This window comes from Cupressus sempervirens, chromosome 3 (genome assembly GCF_028749045.1).
Source record: "Cupressus sempervirens isolate cs-2001-9-10 chromosome 3, ASM2874904v1, whole genome shotgun sequence".
NCBI lineage: Eukaryota > Viridiplantae > Streptophyta > Pinopsida > Cupressales > Cupressaceae > Cupressus > Cupressus sempervirens.
Genome location: NC_143120.1, coordinates 442695218 through 442715756, shown reverse-complemented (window position 1 = coordinate 442715756; position 20539 = coordinate 442695218). Strand labels below are relative to the sequence as shown.

At 36.9% G+C, this 20539-nt stretch overlaps 1 protein-coding gene across 1 annotated transcript in view; it reads left to right on the top strand.

The window, feature by feature from the left end:
- The window catches only part of LOC149566966 (uncharacterized), a 39149-nt gene that overhangs the window by 7024 nt on the left and 11586 nt on the right, over positions 1–20539 (top strand). The window contains exons 4-6 of the mRNA XM_089816584.1: positions 3313–3429; positions 3531–3611; positions 3799–3906. Of these exons, the coding sequence (XP_089672710.1) occupies positions 3313–3429; positions 3531–3611; positions 3799–3906 (306 nt within the window). The remainder of the gene's footprint in view (positions 1–3312; positions 3430–3530; positions 3612–3798; positions 3907–20539) is intronic.

Sequence of the window (20539 nt, the reverse complement as noted above, 5' to 3'; positions counted from 1 at the left end):
TTCAAAACAGATAAAAAAATTTCGGAGCTTTAGATACTTCAATTTGTGTTCTTCAAGCAACTTCATAGGTTGGCAGGATTCACTGGCTGTGAATCCATTATAATATCCTACCTAGATAATCTCTCCAATTTCCTCAAATAAATTTCAGAATCATAAACAAGAATGTATACAATAATAACCAGAAAATAATCAGTAAAGAATCAACAACATTAACCAGTAAATACTCTAGAATTCATTATAACATTATAAACCAGTAATGCAATAACAATTCATTCGTATAAATAGTGATAATAGTCAGATTGGATAATTAGGAAAGAACCTAAAATGTAATTGTGAACTCTGTCATGAATTTTTGCAAAGATGAATCGAGGCTCTGTCCAATCCACCCAAGAACCTGAGGGTTTGCGTCCTCGGATCCTGAATAGAAGTTGAAGCTTCCTTGATTTCTCCAAGAGAAAATCTCAAACCAAATCAATATCTAAGCATGCTTGAAAATGAAATCCTCATCCTTCTTTTATGCTGATCTAGGAAGGGTCTCAACAACAGTAGAATGTTATGAAGAATTCATGACCACAAGACACATATAGTCTTTTGTAGGGAAATTAGATGATGAGCATTAAGGGAGGGTATTAGAATATTGTAGTGTTTCTGTAATAGTAATCTTAGTTAGGCTTTAGTTTATTTGGTAGTTTCTAATTTGCACCTTTAGTTCATGATTGTTTCATTATAAAAACACAGCGTGACATGGGGACTTACACCCTCCTCCCAAACCTCGAAGTACCCATCCTCGCACCGGGTACTTGAGTACTCAAGTACACCCCCACCTCCACCATTACACAACCATGTTAGTGCTAGGATGGGTACTTGAATTTTGATTTTTGAATGTTATTACTGGGTATGTAATATGCGACTATGTTGAATGTTCAATGGTTCTATTTCATATAGCAATTTTGCTATTTTAAAGTATTTTAATTTGGTATGTTCTACTGAAACATCATTTCATAACTAGCATTTCGAGTTCATATGTATACAATACAACACCCCTCCCTGCCCCGTCCTACCCATGCCGCTGTCCCCCCACTGTCCCAAAGATGAGGCCCATTTTCCCTGCATCCCGAAAGCTCGTTTCAACATCTTGACGTACCCCAGTACTGCTCTGTAAAAAAATGACTTTGTTAATCTATATAAGGAGCTTTCATCTCCTCTTTTTAATACAATATCAATTTGCCATGATAAATATTTGGGTAGTTAATTGCACTTCGCTAGTTCAGTTTGTCAATAGCTTGATATTCTAAAACTAGTTGGGTTTTAATCACAATGTAGTTCATGCTCTCTAGTTCTCTCAATGGTAAACTAGGTAGTGGAACACCTATTTACATGTCATTCAACATATTTATGGTCGGCACCTGGGATAATCAAGCTTTCTGAGGAGATCTTTCTTTTAAAAATTTTTTGTGACTTCCAACAATTGGGACCTTATGAGATGCTAGATTCTCTTCCAGTTCCAAATATGTCCCATTGGCAAGGAAGTGCCATACTTACAATGTGTGTGAAATTTGGCGAATATCTACATAAAATTTGATGACATTCTTTAGCAGACTGAAGCCAAATTTAAGGTACCCCATGCCTGACATAGCGTACTTGACTCTTTCCAATTTTTTGACTCAGTGGATTCTCTAGGAGAAACATAAACTAATGTAATGGACACCCTAAAAATACCCAAAAACTGAACCAACTGCTGATAGGAATTTAGTCAAATAATTTGCATCCAACTCTTAATTTCACCGTTAAATGTTTAAACCCCTTTATGGCTCGGGAAATAAATTGTTTGTCTGTTTTTATGTCTTTACATAGATTTGAAACCACATAACATGAACAATAAGAAATTTATAATAATATGTAAATTGAAGATTGAACTACTGCTGAAATAATATTAATTTTCAAACTAATAAAATCAAATACATAGTAGACTTTTCAACTCACTAATTACTCGAGCATTATAACATAATATTCCAGTAATAACTTCCCATCTTGTTGCTACACTAATATGAATAGTGCCGCGTTGCAGTGCTGCTACAGTAAGATTTGCCTTCAATCAGTCCAAGACCCTCTTAAAATCATCCCTTTACAATGGCATAAGCATCAGACAAGAAGTGAGAATGATATGAGTAAACACCCAATCTGCCTGCAACTAGAAATGCGCTCAATCTGCCTGTTAATGAAGTTGATAGCAATGAATTATAAAGGCCAAACCCCAAGGGAATGACATCTAGAATGTCACAAGAGAGGATAAACGTCCTCTAATGCCAAGAACAGATTTGCAACTCACACATCAATTTTCTTCTCATATTCCACCTGCCGAATGCAGCCACTAATGCTCCCTTTTATTCTTTCTTCAAGGATCAGTTCAACTCACATGAGCAATGTGGGATAAAAGATATGCAATATAAAACATATTAAAATAATCAATTATGTCTCCCTTAGGTGCCCCCTTTGATTTGCACACATTCCCATAAAATTTAATATTAAAGTAACACTTTAATATTTTACAACTAAATTAAATGTTACTTTAATAATACTTCAGGCATAAAAAATATATTAGCTATTAGACTACAAACAACACGAGTGATTGCTCGTTGGAAAGCTCTCGCTAAGGAGTATCAATTTCAATCACCAAAACAAGCCTCCCTTGTGTCTTGCTGATTTACGAAAAATAGTGAGTATGCCTAAAATTGAGTAAATCAACTCTGTTTTGGCCCAAATTGGAGATGACTAGGCCAAAACACTCTAAGATCTGTTTAAACCCTTCATTAGCCCTCGAGACCATGTAGAGCTAAGCTAACACACACACACACACACTTGGTCAACTGCTAAAGTGGGGACATTACAAGTAAACTCTTTTTTCTGATGCATTGTTTTTGGGTGATACCTGTTCATTAGCGAACCCAATATGAGGATTAATAAGTACTATATAATTAGCTGCCGAAACGGTCAATTCAGATTGAGTAGCAAGATGTGTATTGAGCTTCTTGTGTGAGCATCTTGTATTGGAATTAACATCTCAGAGTAGGGTTTGCATTTTATCTTCAGTCTGAATCCAAGTTTCCCTTTTTTGCATGTAGGAAACAAATATGTGGTGACATGTAGCATGTGTTTTCTCAATAGCATATTCTTTGTTATAGTATGCACTGTAAATGCAATACAATGCCATTGCTAAGAGACTAACATAGCACCTGCCGATATGATTTATAAGATTTATTATTAGTAGAATTTGATTTGAACTGGTTGAGTTTTGTGTTGCTTCTTTTGAAGGTTGAGAATGAACTGCCAGAGAAGATTGAGCATTTGGTAAGGTGTGAGGCATCTGCATATCAGAAGCTTCTCATGAAAAGAGTTGAAGATAATCTTGGATCTCTTTGTCATGCCAAGGTATGAAAAAAATTTGTTGACAAGTTCTGCCTCTGTTATCAACTAAATATATTGGTGATGAAAAGATCTCTAATAATATTTATTTTAAATTGCATGTTCAGGGTAGATCAGTGCATAATACAGTAATGGAGCTTCGCAATATCTGCAACCATCCATATCTCAGCCAGTTGCATTCAGATGAGGTTTGTCTCAGACAACGCTATTATACTTTTATTAATCATTAGCATGAGATTGAGTATAATATTCTGTTAAATTGTCTGTATTCTTTGATCTATTCTGAACTTTTGTGCTTCTGAAATATGGAAGTGTGTTATTTAATGAAGTTTTATTTTTGATATGCAAGAAAATACTGTTTTTTATGATTTTCAGATTCAGAATATGTTGCCTCCACATTTCCTGCCGCCAGTAATCAGACTTTGTGCAAAGCTTGAGATGCTTGATCGTATACTACCTAAGCTTAAAGCAACTAACCATCGGGTGAGTAACACTTTCCTACAATGAAGTGAGAAAATGAGTTCAAATTATTTTTGTTTTGATCACCAGTCACAAGTATCCTTGTATGGTTTCTTTATATACAGTAAAGAAACCCTATTGATTGTGATAAATCTTTTATTAGCATTGGTGTCTAACTTGACCTCTAGAATCTTAACACAATAGTATTACCAAACACATAAGACACAGATAAATCTAATGTCTTCACTAGGGATATTGAGAGACTTATAAAGATGAGATCTAACAGTATTTAGATTGGGGTTCATGCAAATGAGATGTAATTTAACTTCATATGTGCTGCAGGAATGTAATGTGCTAAAACTTTCTTTTGTGATTCCATTCAAGAATATACTATTTTGACACACTTCTTCCTAATATTCCCTACCTAAACCTAGGTAAAGTGAGTGATAAAGCAATAACACTTTTTACAGTTTGCAGTTGTCTGGATTCTGACTAATCTGTAAGGGTTATGATCTAAGTTGCCGATTCAACTATGATGGGTGTGCTTTTATAAATTTTTAAACCTAGGCTCAGTATGCCTTAGGTTGGCTGAGCAAAATATATATGTAATATTAAAACTAGGTGTGAGTCTGCCTAGGGCAGCCTCTGCAAAACCCAGGTTAGTCCATACCCTAAATTTTGAAACTGGAATCTACCTAGGGCAGCCTCTGCAAAACCCAGATAGTACACATATACCACTTAGGGCACAAATAGTTACACCACTATCAGAATGTCAATTACCATTTAGGGCATCAAGTACCACTGCATCATAATGACAAATTCCATCTAGGGCATCAAATACCACTTATCATCTTTTTTCTTTCCTATTGCTAATCATGACAATAACATATAGTTAAAATAAACGTTCATTTTCATTATTCACATGAAAGGACAGTTATAACATCCATCAAGTAGGCCTATCTCAAGCATATAGATATAATTATTGTCCAATTGGAAGATCAACTGATCTAACAACTAGTTACCATTTACATTGACGAGAAAAGTTGATTTCATTGAAGGAAATAACTAATGCAACGATATAAATCTATCTAAACATATCTTCATTTTTTAATTTTAAATATCATAAAAGTAAAATACCTATTACCAAATGATGTTTGAATCATAGTAACGAGAATCTCAATGATTCACGTGATTAAGCAATTCGGCGATTCAACTCAAGCCAAACAATTTTTTGTGAATCAGTGAATTGAATCAGCGATAAAGGGTTTATGAAATAAGTTATTCACTAAATTTCAAGGGTTTTTTTAATTTGGCGATTCTTGGCCAATTCGATTCCGATTCATGGCTGATTCATGATTCAATTCGGCCTTGCCAATTCCGATACTCGTTACTTTGGTTTGAATGCATAACTTATCTCTGTCTTGTTTACATCTTGGCATCTGATGGAGAGGGGAAGCACTATCAGGGGCTTAACCTCCCAACCATGGACCTTAAATATACCCACACAATCTCATCTGAGAAAGACCCTCCCTACCTAGAAATAGACATGGAACAACTTGTCCAACCACTGAGCATCCTTGTACTAGACAATTAATTCCACTACTCGTAGGCATCAAGATCTAAACATTGGATTACCATGAGCTAACTTGGACTTATGCAGTGTCTTTTATAATTGATCATATATTTAAGACACTGAATAATAGTTTTCTTTTCTTTTCTCTTGCAAGATTCCTCCCCTCTTCACCCATTTATACTTGGTTCTACCAGCTCTGAGTGCATTCTAGGAGACTGCTGATAATCATGAGATTCTTTCAAATCAGAAATGTTTGTGAAACCATTTGAAATCAGTCACATCTGGTACATATCAAATAGCAAAGAAAAACAAAAGATATTTCAAGGCAGATTTTACACAACATAAAGCATTATAGGATTCCATCAGCTGGGCATTCCTTTTCCCAAAATTTATAGCAGTTGATGCTTATGAAAAATAATTGATCAAAAATAAGGAGCAGGCAAGCCTCGCAAATGTTAATTGTGCTCAATGCTAACTTGCATTTGAAAAATGAAGCTTTCTTGAATCGAAAATGCATCACTCATAATGCGAATATTATGAGGAAAATACATGACCTAGATATAGAGGAAAATAAGACTAGGTTCTGGTGCAGAAACAAACACTATGCAAGATATGGCTCCACACAAGCGGCTTAGTATTGTATTACTGTCTTAGTGATATGCTTCTGAAGTAAGCCACGAACAAGAAGAGTTAAAGAGAATCGTATAAATGGAGAGAAAGAAAGCGCGATGGAGAGAGAGCTCTCTCAGGTGCAGGGAATGGGAAATATAATCTCCTGTTGTGGTTACAAGGACTCGATTTGCAGTTACAAGAATACTTTAAGTTCAAATTTTAAAACCAATGCGAACGAAAGATGGCAACGCTCATTGTTTTGGAATCAAATAAAATATTAAGATAAATATAACGGTCCCCCCTTCCACATGATATAAAATATATATTAGCATCATGGTGTTGTGCCATCTCTAATTGTACGTACATGTTTATGCACATGTGCATGCATATCAATTATATGTTTATTTTATATCATCCTATTGATATATGCACATATACATATACATGTATATGCAAGTATGGATGGTATAATAACATGGTGTCAATATACTCAAGAGACCCCACAATGATCAAAGGTAACAATTTAAATTATATTTAAATTTATGCTTAGTGATTTCTTTAATTATTAAGTGATATATAATTTAACCGGTTAGCTCATGGTCATCCAACATACACTCTTGCTTGCCTAGTCCTTTATCCTTGGTCATGGTGGTTCAAGACTCGTACCTATTTGCCCAAGTCATAGGTGGTGCCCCTATGCCGAATTCCTTTCTGGCAATGCTTTTCTCCCCTTTAACGTGGAAATTTTTTGCGATTATATCATAATCCTCAACAAAATGAAAATTATCATAACAAGTTATTATTCATAACCTTCATAACGGCTAACCACCATTTTACTTCCCAAGATGAATAACCAACTTCCTAAGATTTCAAGATATTAATATAATAGCATCATAACGATTAACATGTTGTCTTCATATGAAAATTATAACGATTAACCATCTTAACATTTCACATAACTAATTTTACCTATCAATTGACTTCATGTGAAACCTCAACGGCTATATGGACTTTTTAAAATTGAGTTGAAATTGGGATGTAACAGCTAGCTACATTGGGATGGTTTTAGTATTAGTAATGTTAATTGAGCATTCTTCTTATTCTTTTCGATCGATTATTTCTTCCCCAAAAAATCAGGGATGGGTCCGTTCAGCCAATGCCCATCTCCGAGATTGGTTTGCTCACCAAAGGCCTGTATGCTATTGCCACTTGCTCATTCCCTATCTAGAAGATCTCAGACCCCCTATATGGGCATTAACTGTCATCCTATTCCACATCGCGGAATGGCGTTCTCCCTTTTAATATTTTCCTCTAGAATTACTTTTAGATCTTGCTGAATGAGAGATACGTCCATGACTGCACTTTTGCCTCTTCTCCGTACTCCTTCATTTGCCAGCCACTCTACCACCTTATTCCCTTCTCAGTAGATGTGTTCCATCGAAACATCAGTTTGTTGTTTTGGTGAATTTTGAATGCTGGGAACCCATTGTGTTAGATCCCAATGTGAAATTTCTCTTGTGGATATAGCATTGAAAACAAACCGGAAGTCTCCATTAATTTCATTTGTGTAGATTCCCTGTTCCTTGCATAGGTCCAGCCCTCTGTTTAGAGCCACCATTTCGTCTTTAATGTATGTGGCCAATCCAATCAATCCCTAAGCTGCCAATATCAGTTGGCCTTCTTCATCCTTAAGAATAACCCCATAGCCAGCGTCCCTGGGATTGGCTTTTGCTGCCCTGTCAAAGTTCATTTTGTACCAACCAGGGCTTGGCCTCTTCCATTTCACCATCTTCCTATTCATCTTTTTGCTATCCATTCTAGGTGTCCCAGCAATTAGTCCTGCCCTTTTGTCTTCCATTCTTTTATCTTAATATATGTAGTCAGTGACCTTTTTGTTTAAGTATTTCCTGTTTGTAACTTCCATAATGGTAACCTTTATCTTGCTAATAATAACTTCAATTGGATTCATCTCATCCCAGAATATTCTTCCATGCCTTCTTTCCAAATGTGCCATAATCATTGGTGGTCCTATGATCCATAAATCTGCCCATTTCAATTTCCTTTTATCCATTGGCCAAGAAGTAAGAAAATCATATTAATCTACCTTCCTAGCTGTTACCTATCTAGCATTTCCACAGTCAATTCCAACACATCTTTTTAAATGGACACCACAAGAAGAGACGATCAGTTGTTTCCTCATCTTGTCTAGACAATATGCATATACTGGGCCCCTCAATCCCTATTGCCTTGAGTCTTTCCCTAGCAAGGATTCAATCCATAAGAATGCACCAGCCTTTGGAAGCACTGCCTTGTCCCAACACAATCTAATCTTTGTTTCTTTTTCTCTGCACCACATATCATAGACTTACTTTATGTTCTCACTCTTAGCTGCACACCAAATCACCTCATCCTTCTCCCTAGAAAGTACCATTCTTCTATTGTCCAGTATTTCAGAGAGCCTCCTATTTTCATCTTCATTGATTCCTTCATTGGACTGCTTCCATTTGATGATGGCATGACTCTCTTCAGGATTCAGCATGTAGTCTGAAACAAAAACTTATCTCCAAATACATCTGCTATTATCTCCCTCGCCCACCCCTCCATTCGAAGAGTCCAGTCAAAGTTTCGCTTTTCTTCCATTTCCCACTTTCCATGTGATTGATTATAGATTATCCTTCTACTTTCCCATATAAATTTCCATACTTCTGATCCACTCCTTGTATTGGCTATCACGAGGTTCGCTCAGGCTCATCTGAATCAAGGTTCCTTTATCTCATGATAGTGCACCATCTTTTATTGGGATCTTTGTACAATTTCCACACCAACTTGGCACCGAAGGCCTGGTTCTGCAGATTCATTTTTTCTCAGGCCTGCCTCTCCTGATTTTATCATGCATGCAGTCTTCCAGTTAATTAGAGGAATTCTTATTTTGTTCTTTTGCATATTACATAGAAACTTTTTTAGGAATCCATCCAAAATTGTTATGGTTCTAGCCGATAATCTGAAGCAAGACATGACATAAATTGGTACTGCAGAAAGCATCGACTTAATCATCTAAACTCTCCCCGCTTGTGTTAGCCACTTGTTCTCCCAGGCCTACACTTTCACTTGACAATTGTTGATTATTTCCTCCCAATATGCTGTCTTATTTCACCTGTAAATAGATGTGTGCTCAAGTATTTTTTTGGTAATGATGAGATTTCAAAGCGTAAGATTCCCAGATCCTTCTCTGACATTTTTTGATGGTACTGTGAAGAAATCTTTGACTTGTCCTTGTTCATGTGCTGTCTTGATGATTTTTCATAATCTTCCAACATGGAATCTAGAACCTTAACCTCATCTGTAGATGACTCACCAAATAGCAGTGTGTCATCCACAAACTGCGAGTGTGAGATTGGCTCAATCTCCTCATGAACCAAATCCCTTTCCATGAACCATCCTTACTTTCTTCTTAATATTTGTGCAGAGAGCCTCCAGCATCAATACAAATGAGAGTGGAGAGAGTCGATAGCTCTGCCTTAGTCCATAGAATCCTCTCAGAGAGGCATTAACTGCCACTGCCATCCTTGGAGAAGAAATGCATAGTTGTATACAATCAATCCATGCTTGTTCGAATCCATATTTCCTTAATATTTGTATGAGTTTCCTGTTGACCCAATCACAGGCCTTGTTTGTGTGGAACTTGATGATGATACCTCTCTTATTGCCTTTTCCATCAAATGAATTGTTTCTGTGGCAAGAATAATGCTATCTATGATTTTTCTGCCAGGCGTGAAGCTGCTTTGCTCCTCTGAGATCTTGCTGTTTTGTTCCTCTGAAGCCTGTTAGCCAGGGCCTTCACTATTATTTTGTACACTATTGCACAGAGATATCAGTCTATAGTTTACCATTGTTTCACTTTTGGGGTTTTTAGGAGTGAGTGCTGTAACAGTGTTTATGATTTCTTTTTCTTTCTAAACTTCTCAACCACTTCTATTATATCTTCTCCTAAGAGTTACCAACAATTCTGGGAAAAATCTGCAGTGACAACATCTGGCCCAAGTGCTTTGTAAAGTTGCGTTGTAAATACTTTTTGTTTAATTTAATCCAATGTGAATGGCTGCAAAAGAAATTGACTCTACTCACTTATGACTTTATTCTCAATCAACTCCAGCATTGGTTCCCATTAACTGCAATCTCCTTGTTCACCACCGCCCAATAGTTTCTAGAAGTATTAGACCGCTACTCTTCAATACCCTCAGAATCTGTATATGCCAGTCCCCGTGCTCTCCTTTGACTGCATCTATCCCATTAATGACTCTTCTGGTTTTGACTGAGGGATGAAAGAACTTGGCATCTAAGCCCCCAGCATCTATCCACACCTCCCTTGATTTGTCCTTCCAATATAACTCCTCTCTTTCTAGTACATCAGCTAATCTGGAATTCAGTTATTTTTCTCTTATATAATCCTCATTGTTCATACCATTTTGTATTACCTTCTCGTTAAGTTTGCTCAGTTGCAGTTGCTCCTCAATATGTAATATCCCTAACCGGATATTTGCTAATTTCTCTTTTAACAATGTAATCAGAAAGAAAACTTTGCAGATAGTTTCCAGCACAATCGAAAACCAGGAGAAATTTCAATAGGGATTTATTCAACTTTTAACATTCAAACTCAGATATAGGCAAAAATGGAATACAATGCTATAATAAAACCCGAGGAATTCTCCACAAGAATATAACCTGTTATTTCATAATAATATCCATGATGTCAAGCATATAACCATGTGTTACAAACCAGTAAGATAAAACCAACAAACTCTTATAACTCCTTAAAATACGTTATTGCATTTTACAACAGCAATACAATAATGAGTACAAAAACCCAATCTTAAATACAGATTTAACAGTCAGATTGGATTGCTACAATAAGAACCTGTAAGCACGAATGAAACACCTGGGCTAATGTTTCCCAGGACAATGGGTTTGTGTCCATTGTCTGCCAACACGAGGGGCTACGTCCTCAAACTAGCTGAAAGCTGAAGCTTTTTGAAAACTCCCACAAGAGAGAAAACTAAATCATAAAATCAAGCATACCAAAAGGAAGAGGTCTCTTCTCTTTTTATTCTCGCAACGTTGATCCTTCGACTTCCTTTCTGGGTTTTTCATCTTATCTCCTCGTCCTCTTGTGACCACTTGGAATATTAATTTGACCTTTAATAATAAATTTCCAGCTCACATAGTCAAACTTAATATTGTAAATACGTCCCTTCTTAAAATTTCTAATGTCCCCAAAAAGAAGGGACATTACATATATCCCCTTCTCAAGATTGCTTGCCCTCAAGCAATATGTACCAGGATCCCATATAAATCTGTAGTTAACCCAGTAGCCTAAACTGACAACAATCCTGACCAAACTGTGAAGCACTGTACCACTCTGCAAACCTCCTATCAACTGAATCCCTAGATCCCATATTACTCTACGAAGAAACGTTGCGCCTGTAAACTGATTAACACTGGTCATCATTATATTCAACCTCAAACCTAATAGGACCACAATAAAATCCTCGTCCAACCATAGATACAATTTGCCAACATCTGGATCCCAAACTCTGTTATGTTGCCTCGTTGCTATGATGAGATAGAAATATATCCAGGCTCCATGTATAATTCAATAGAATGTGAAGAGCTGACCTAAATGGATGATGTAAGAAATGAGCTGCTCAAAAGCTGAAACCACCATCCCATAGACATCAAAATTCATACTATTGGCATAAACTTAGAATTCCCAAGCGCATAGGTGCTATGAATATGAAAGATGTTGAGAATCTAATCACAAGCCTCACATAAATATTCCATCAAGAACTGTTCAAAGGTTGATGAAGAAAATTCACCCAACTCCTGAATGGGGTGAAATTGGAAAATATGTTGGGGCTGATCAAATGATCAACAACATAAGTTGTTTCATCATTCGCATGCTGAGATCCGGATTCACTGCTAGGATCTAAGCCAGGATTCCAAAGTTTGAATCAAACTCTTCCTCTTCATGGCAAACAACCGATGATCCTTCATTTAACACAAAAAGAGGATTTTCAGATGTCCAATCAGCAACAACTTCAAACGAAGGGTTTTCAACAAGCTGAAAGTGTTCTGAAATTTTTCTACTTAACCGTTTGGGGGAGCTATCCAAGTCATACATCAGCTGAATGCTCTCAAGTTCATCAATGACTTCTTGGAAGAACTCCTACCTCATTCTATTGTCATGTTCCCGAGAGTGTTCCATGAGCTTGATTTGATTTTTTTCTCCCTGTAGAGAAAATTGAGTTTCACTCAGTGCCTCCCGAACGTACTTAAGCGTCCTGTTGAGATCCTCAATCTCATCCTTTTCCCTATTTGACTGTGCTGCATAAATTTCAGCAACCTTAACAATATAATCCCTGTCGGACAGCAGATATAAGTAATTTGATTTCATAATCTCAAGGGCTGTTTTGACCATTTGCAAATAAGAAACAAGCCAATCTGCTTCCACTCCTCTTTGAACTTTTTTGTAGAGATCTTCCAGCATCTTGTGAGTGATGTCATAATAAACCAGTGATGCCACAACCATGTCATTACTAACCTTAAATTGATTTCTAAATGCATGCATTTCATTATCAGGTTGATACAACTCATAGTCATGTAGTGTCATCTTGGTTTGTTCCTTTGAACTTCTGTCATGGGCATAGGTAATATATGGTTCATCACACAAAAATTCGAATCATTTATTACCTCGTGTGCAACCGTCCTCATTCGCCTGTTTGTCAACACTAACCTCCAATTCACCAACATAAAAACTTGTACCCTGGGTAACATCTTCTACATGGTTGTTGGGAGGCTGTAAAACAATGGTAGTTGACTGCTCTTCTTTTTCAAGAACCTCTATTCGCTGATCATGATTTTTCTGGAAACTCCTTGTACCTATTTTTGCCCTGGTCCCTTGCAAGAAGATCCTGAACCAATTCCAAATACTTCCTTTTTGCCGTATCAGTCTTATTTTGACACTCTAGATGAAAATTCAAGTAATCATTGAATGATAACTCATCCTGAATTTGGGTAGGAAGTTGTTTATACTCTCCATGAATGTTGAGCATTTCTGCTCTTATTTCGGCTTCAAAATTTTGGGCTAACTGTTCTTGTAGTTTCATAGTACCTTTCAAGATTTTGTCCAAACCTTATAATTTCCCAAACTATCTAGATGGATGTTCTTTCAATAAAATAGGAAACTGATGTGCAGGGATTTTCAGTCAATGTTGCTATCATAATACATCTTTGATGCATGAATAGCCTCTTGGGGGTATCTTTTCTTGTAACATTCAACAACACTGTGAATTGGGATCTCTCCATAATTTATTGAGCAATTTAATACCCGCAATTTTAGCAATTGATATCTGCATAAACTTCTTCTACTCCAATTATATTCTTAGAACTGTGGTTACTTAGTCTCTCGAATGAATATTCATTTTGAAATTCTCGAATTGTGTTCCATTAGATCCCTTTCAATCACTGTCTTATCATTTAGTTTTTCCATACTCTCACAAAGAATTGTTGCTTTTCAATCTGTGATTTAAATCAATGCTGTCAACATTAGTTGTCGTATAGATGGATTGTTAATTTTTAACAAATGCCTTGTATCGCTAGCTTGTAATTTATTTGACACACTTATGCTTAACATTGGCTGAAGATGCTTGTTGGAACTATGACTCGAATAACTAGTGTTTCCAGAAGATGTATTTCTCAATGTGTTAGGATCAACCAAAAACTCTCAGGAATACATGGATTATGTTTGTCAAGATTGATACACAATCAATCGCTAACACATAAATCCCGGAGCACTGTTAAAATCAAATGCTATTTCTTTTACCAACCTGCTGTATAACAGTAATTACCAATGCGGAAATTTGATGATGACAACTATTTTTAGGAACCAAACTAATCTCCATATTGTGTCAAATTCAATCCTTTTGTTGAATCTGAGGCTACATGACATTCAAACCTGTTGGATAAAACAACTTCAAGTGGACTATCTGAAAGTTTCCTAATTGCTTCAATAAGAACTATTACAATCTCTATCTTTCCACAACTTGCTTGGCATGATGTCCAAGTGTGAGAGCCGTTTCTTTCCACTCTCTAGCTAATCGTTAGAACTTGCTAAAAGTGAAGAAAAAATCATTTCCCAACTCTGAATGGAAACTGATAACCGTTACAAATTTGTTTTTAACTCTCCCATGACATATTCCAAAAATTCCCTTCAGGCCCGACTTTGAAGGCAGTTCGAATAGGCAATATCCGTAGCTTGTTGGAAGACCCGAATCAATGAATAGTTTGTATTTGCATCTTCGATTATAGGTTCCTATTGTATATCATTTAATCCCATGCTTAAATCTTTGATCGCATGTAATTTGGGGCCTGCTACAATTCATAATACATGGTAGCGATGTATTGAGAATCGCTCTTTCAAAATTCCTCTTCTTACTATGAGGTTGAACTGTCACTCGCCTTATCCTTGTCATGAGCCTGAGATAATGATCCCTCTGATAATTTGAGCAGACTACATATGGTCATTGATTTCTCATTCATCTCGATGAAATCCTCTAATGACCTCCTCCGTGAATAAAAAGTACCTTGACAGCAAGGTTATTTAAGTGTTTCATTGATATGTGACCGCTTCCAAATGATGACTAACGCACGACAGTGTTTAACGAAGATTCTGGTAACACTGAGGCTGTTGTGCTACTTCACCCGTGCCAGACTGGGATCGGTTTGTGGTTTGTTTGCTTGGTCTAGACTCGTGGTAGTCTGTAAATGAATTCTCCTCTACTACCCGTGATAGATACTGGTGGTCACGTTGTCCTGTTCTCTGGTTAAGCCACCTGTGGGTTGAGATGGATGAATTGTCTTCACCACTTACTCAGACGGTGATGATGCCAATTACTCCTTATACCATCTACGACCTATTATCTCTTTAGGAAGGAATTCTGTGTGGTGTGTATATTGTGGGATGATGATATGATGCCAACCGTTGCTTCCAATCTGCTTACTTTAATCCTTACTATCAACCTTCGACAAAAGATATACGCTTGCAGGATATTTACGAGAAATGAACCTTTGCCGATTTGTGCCTATTATCTATCCTGTGAAACGACTAAATAGAAACCCGCTGCCAATATACAACTTAGATGATAGGGATTACACTTACATTCAACTCCTCAAGATGCATCGACTTTGAGAATGTCTGTCTATTGGAATTACCGTCCCACTTAAGATGGTGTCTTGTAGATGTTGTAACAATGATGAAGGCCGTCTAGAGAGTTTGAAGAAAACAACCAACACTCAGCTGTCCCCACTTCCAGGTGTTTAACCAGTCTGTGACCTGTTACTAGGGTGCATTCTGCCAACTCGAGCTATGGATAGGACTCGACTCGATTGTTGGGAAAAGATGAATTCAATGCAATTACCCAAAACAAGGGATGTGAAGTACTCGTGCTGCAGAAGGAGGTTATATTACGTCTGATGCCTGATGAAGATGCTGTTAACACATAGCAACTCTTTAACTACGGTTGTCACGCATTCTCTCTAAACCTTCATTTACCGAAGTCTTCTGATAAATCCTTAAAGTTTGTCTCTATTATAACTTCACAGGCTGGCAGGAAGACCAGCTCTGATACCACTATACTATCCCTAATCGGATATTTGCTATTTTCTCTTTTAACAATGTAATTAGAAATAAAACTTTTCAGATAGTTTCCAGCACAGTCGAAAACTGGTAGAAATTTCAATAGGGATTTATTCAACTTTTAACATTCAAACTCAGATGTAGGCAAAAATGGAATACAATGCTATAATAAAACCCAAGGAATTCTCCACAAGAACATAACCCGTTATTTCATAATAATACCCATGATGTCGAGCATATAACCATGTATTACAAACTAGAAAAGATAAAACCAGAAAACTCTTATAACTCCTTGAAATACATTATTGCATTTTCCAACAGCAATACAATAACCAGTACAAAAACCCAATCTTAAATACAAATTTAATAGTCAGATCGAAATGCTAGAATAAAAACCTATAAGCGTGAATGAAACACCTGAACTGATGTTTCCCAGGACAATGGGTTTGCGTCCACTGTCTGCCAGCACGGGGGGCTACGTTCTCAAACTAGTTGAAAGTTGAAGCTTTCTGAAAACTCTCACAAGAGAGAAAACTGAACCAAATCATAAAATCAAGCATACCAAAAGGAAGGGGTCTCTTCTCCTTTTATTCTCGCAACAGTGACCCTTTGACTTCCTTTCTGGGTTTTTTGTCTTATCTCTCCTTGTCCTCTTGTGACCACTTGGAATATTAATTTGACCTTTAATAATAAATTTCCAGCTCACATAGTCAAACTTAATATTGTAAATGTGTCCCATGTCCCCAAAAAGAAGGGACATTACACAATATTCAATGTCTCAGCAAATTTTCTAAATTCCAAATTCCAAATTTTCTTTAATAAACTACAATCTTTCAATTAATTTAAAACTGGACGTGCTTTGTATTGACTTACCCTCTTCCCACCACTGCTTTAATCTGGAAATGAATGTTTGATCTGGAATTTGGGAGCATGAACGATGAAATCATGTTATTTGACTCCATCCAATCCTGATCTACAAGGAAGTGGTAAGCCTTTCAGCAATTCTTGTGAAATCCTGCCTTCTGTTTGTCCATGTAAATAATCCATTCTTTGGTTCAATATCCATAGTTTGTTATTGAAAATGAAGTTTCTGAAGTCTTCCATCACTCTGTTAATCTTTGCAGTCCTTCCACTTTTTTCTCCGAGTTCCAATATTGCATTAAATTCCCATGCAACAGTAAATCTTTTCCTCCAAATACCTCAATTTTTTCTGTCAATGTGGTTTCCACAGGATGCCCATCCCCCCAACTGTGCCCTTAGCATCTTGCAAGAGTTCATTCCACATGTTAGAATAACTTAATAAATTGTCTTCACCTTCTTTAGTACATTTTATCTCTTGGACAACAATTATATCATCAGAAGTATCAAGGGCGCACTTAAATAAGTGCCTTTTGCCAGGGGCCTTGAGTCCCCTGATATTCCATGTAAGGATGCTCATTGGTGTCCAAGGAGGCCCTCGCTACCTTGAATTTTTTCATGAAATTAATGACACTCATGATATCTTTCTTAGATACTCTATCTTCCCTGATTTATATTTTAGTCTTCCTGCCCTTTCCCCTCTTTGCCTTATCCAGGATTTTGTTTGCTGACTCAAACTCCTTGACTCTAAATTTCTAAGATATTGAATTCTCCTCTATGTCAATTCCCTCCTCAGAATCTCCTCAGAATCTGATTTGTTATTGACTGTTTCCTTGTACATATCACCCTCCATACTTTGGTACCCCGACATTAGCATCAGCTTTTGAATCCTTCACATATTCCCTCTATTTTACCAATTCATCATTTGTATTTAATTGGTTTTCTTCCATTCGATCTTCCTTTTCCTTTTCAATGGTCATGTTCTCTGTGTTTAGACTTGCCCCCCTACCTTTCCATCCAATGCAGTCACATTCGGATCCTCCATTCTTGCTCGCTCTTTTGGGATCCATTTCTCTGTCATCTTTTGTTTTGTTCTACAGTCCAATTCTGAATAATTCCTTTTTATACACATCCCACAATATTATTTCTCCTTTCTAATTTCTATTTTTTGGATTCAGTGTTTGTCATTCACTCTTAATCTTACTTATTTTGGGATCGTTTTAGCTGCCGCAATCTGTATCCTTGTGTATAAATAAGAATTGTTTTGTATTAGCTCCTCATCTATTTCACTTAGTATTCCCAAAGACTTACCAATTTTCTCCTTACAATTTTCTGCAATCGGTAGGCTCTATAATCTAATCCTTACAGGGGATTTGTAAGGTTCCAAGGAGATTGGATTAAAGTTTGGCATCCATGGTTGCATATAAATTGGGTGTTGACCAATCTGCCATAGCCCACTCCTTAATATTTTTAACTTTTGTTCCCTCTTTGAAAATTGCAACAAAGAATCCGTTCGGAATAAGTTTTAGGATAATCTGTGTTTCCCAATTCTCCTTCACCCATGCCCTAATCTTATTTCTTTCTACAATTCATTTTTTTTTTCTCTGCAATTCTCCACTCTACTATTTTTCTCCATCCTCTATTAATATATAATGCTATATTAAACTTTAATATTACTTTATAATATAGATAGATAGATAGATAGAGTGATTTTAACTTTTATAGTGATTTTGTTTATTATAATTGTAGATGTATTTGTAATGTCCCCTTTCCAGCATTCATAGCATGATGTTGTCATTAGCCTATTTCCCCACAGTCCCGTAGGCTAACTAGGACATTAAAGGGGCTTAGAGGCCATTTGGCCTAGACAGTTTCAGTTGCAGGTCTTTCTGAGGGGTTCTGAGGCAACTTTGGGCATACTTACTATTTATAGTAAGTCATCTTGGACATGGCCGGACATTCAGTGACAGTGGTATGTCGATGGTAATTGTTTAAAATCGACAGGAAGACTTCTTTATCATTGATAAGATTTGTTATGCATTGATAAAGCCACTTTATAAAGTTAAATTTAAATATTTAACTTTATTAATGCATAGACTATAGTTTGTGGGAAATATTTAAATTAAAAGAGTTCCCTTTATTTTTATAACCCATTGGAGACATAAGGTACATAAAGGGAGTTATGTTTTATCCCACATTGAGAAAACGAAGGATTGAGCTCTTGTGAGAACACTATAAAAGAAATGGAAGAGCTTTTTTTTTGTATGCTTGGATGAAGATTAATGTTATGTTGCTGGATATCTGATTATCGGGCTTGGAGGACGAAATCCCTCTTTGCTAGCATTCTCTTCGTTGTTGGAAGACACAGTCAGGAGGATCAAGGGTGTTTTCACTTCAAGAAACACACTGGGTTACATTTGGGGCGTTTGCATAAAGAAATTTACAAGGGTTTGAGGTGCAGATCTGAAGTTAGTTATTGCTATAGTGTCGCATGAACAGTATTTTGCTACAGTCGGCATGAACAGTATTTTTCTATAGTACGGCATGAATAGTGTTGGTATCAAGTTTACTTGTTTTTCCGTCTGATTAGAAGTTTGGAGGGCTGACCGACTACATCTGCAAAATACTACGGCAACTAATTCCAGGTTTCTTTTGTCAAATTTTGATATTTTGCATAATAATTGTTGAATACAAGTCTGAATAGTTGTTGCAGCCTTTAAGGCAGCTGTAAGTGCACATCTACATTTAAAAATCACCCTTTATTAGCAGATTGAAAGAGTTTCCAGATTTTTCATATACTATTGAATGTGTGCCAAGTGTTTGTGAAAATGTTATGATGTGTATTATGCATTTTAATGTCACTTCATAGTTGTTCGTAAATCTACTCATTGGAAAGCAATTTATTGAGGAAATCAGCTTTATGAGTTTGCATACAAAGTGTTTGACAATATTCCTTAAGTTAAATTTCTGCAAGTCAAAGTTCAAATCAGGGGAGGATATTACAGTGGTATCAGAGCTATAAGTCCTGCCATCCTGTGGAGGTCTTATAGGAAATTTGGAACTGGCGGATAGAGGGGAAAGTGTTTGATGAAATGTCAAAACATTAAAATCAGAGCATTTATGTTTGAGCATGCGACAGGGGCCTTATAATTTTCGCAATACCAGAGCAAGACAAAGTAGGAGTTCAGACCTGCAAAGCAAACAGTCTAGTTCATCTATACAAGGGGGTATAGAATCCAGTCATACAGACACAACGGAGGTATTCTTTGATCAAGACAGCAATATGGGTGATCGAGATGACAGGAATACAAGATTAAGTGGAGGCGGGAATGCCGGTTCAGAGCCTGGAGAGGAAAGATTCTTACAGTTATTAGAGACCTTGGTACAGGGTCAGCGAGTAGCAGAACAAAGGGCACAGGAACAAAATCAGAGATTGGATCTTATGATGCAGATGATGGCTCGTCAAATGGGGTTGAATGCTAACATGGGTGGAGGAAATAATCAGAATGGTAACAATCAGAATGGAAATGATCAGGATGGGACACATAATGGAGATGAACAAGTTGGGAACAATTTCGGTCATGCACCCTAGCGAGCTAGGACAGTGAGTTCAAGGCCCATGATTCCTACATTTCCTCCTAGAGCTCCAGAGTAGCTCGTACCAGAGCCCCAAATTACTGATAAACAGGACCAGTTGAGGAGAGATTGGGAAGCCGGAGGGCCAGATTTTACTGCTGCAATTACCTTTAGGGAGTATCTAGATGTGCGGATGAAACATATGCCACGTGGACATGATAGGAACCAGAGCTATGAGCTACGGAAGAAAGTAGGGAGACTTGAGTTACCATATTATGATGGCTTAGGAAAGTCTACAGCAAGAGCTTGGGTTCAAAAGCTTGACACATACTTTCAATTGAACCCTA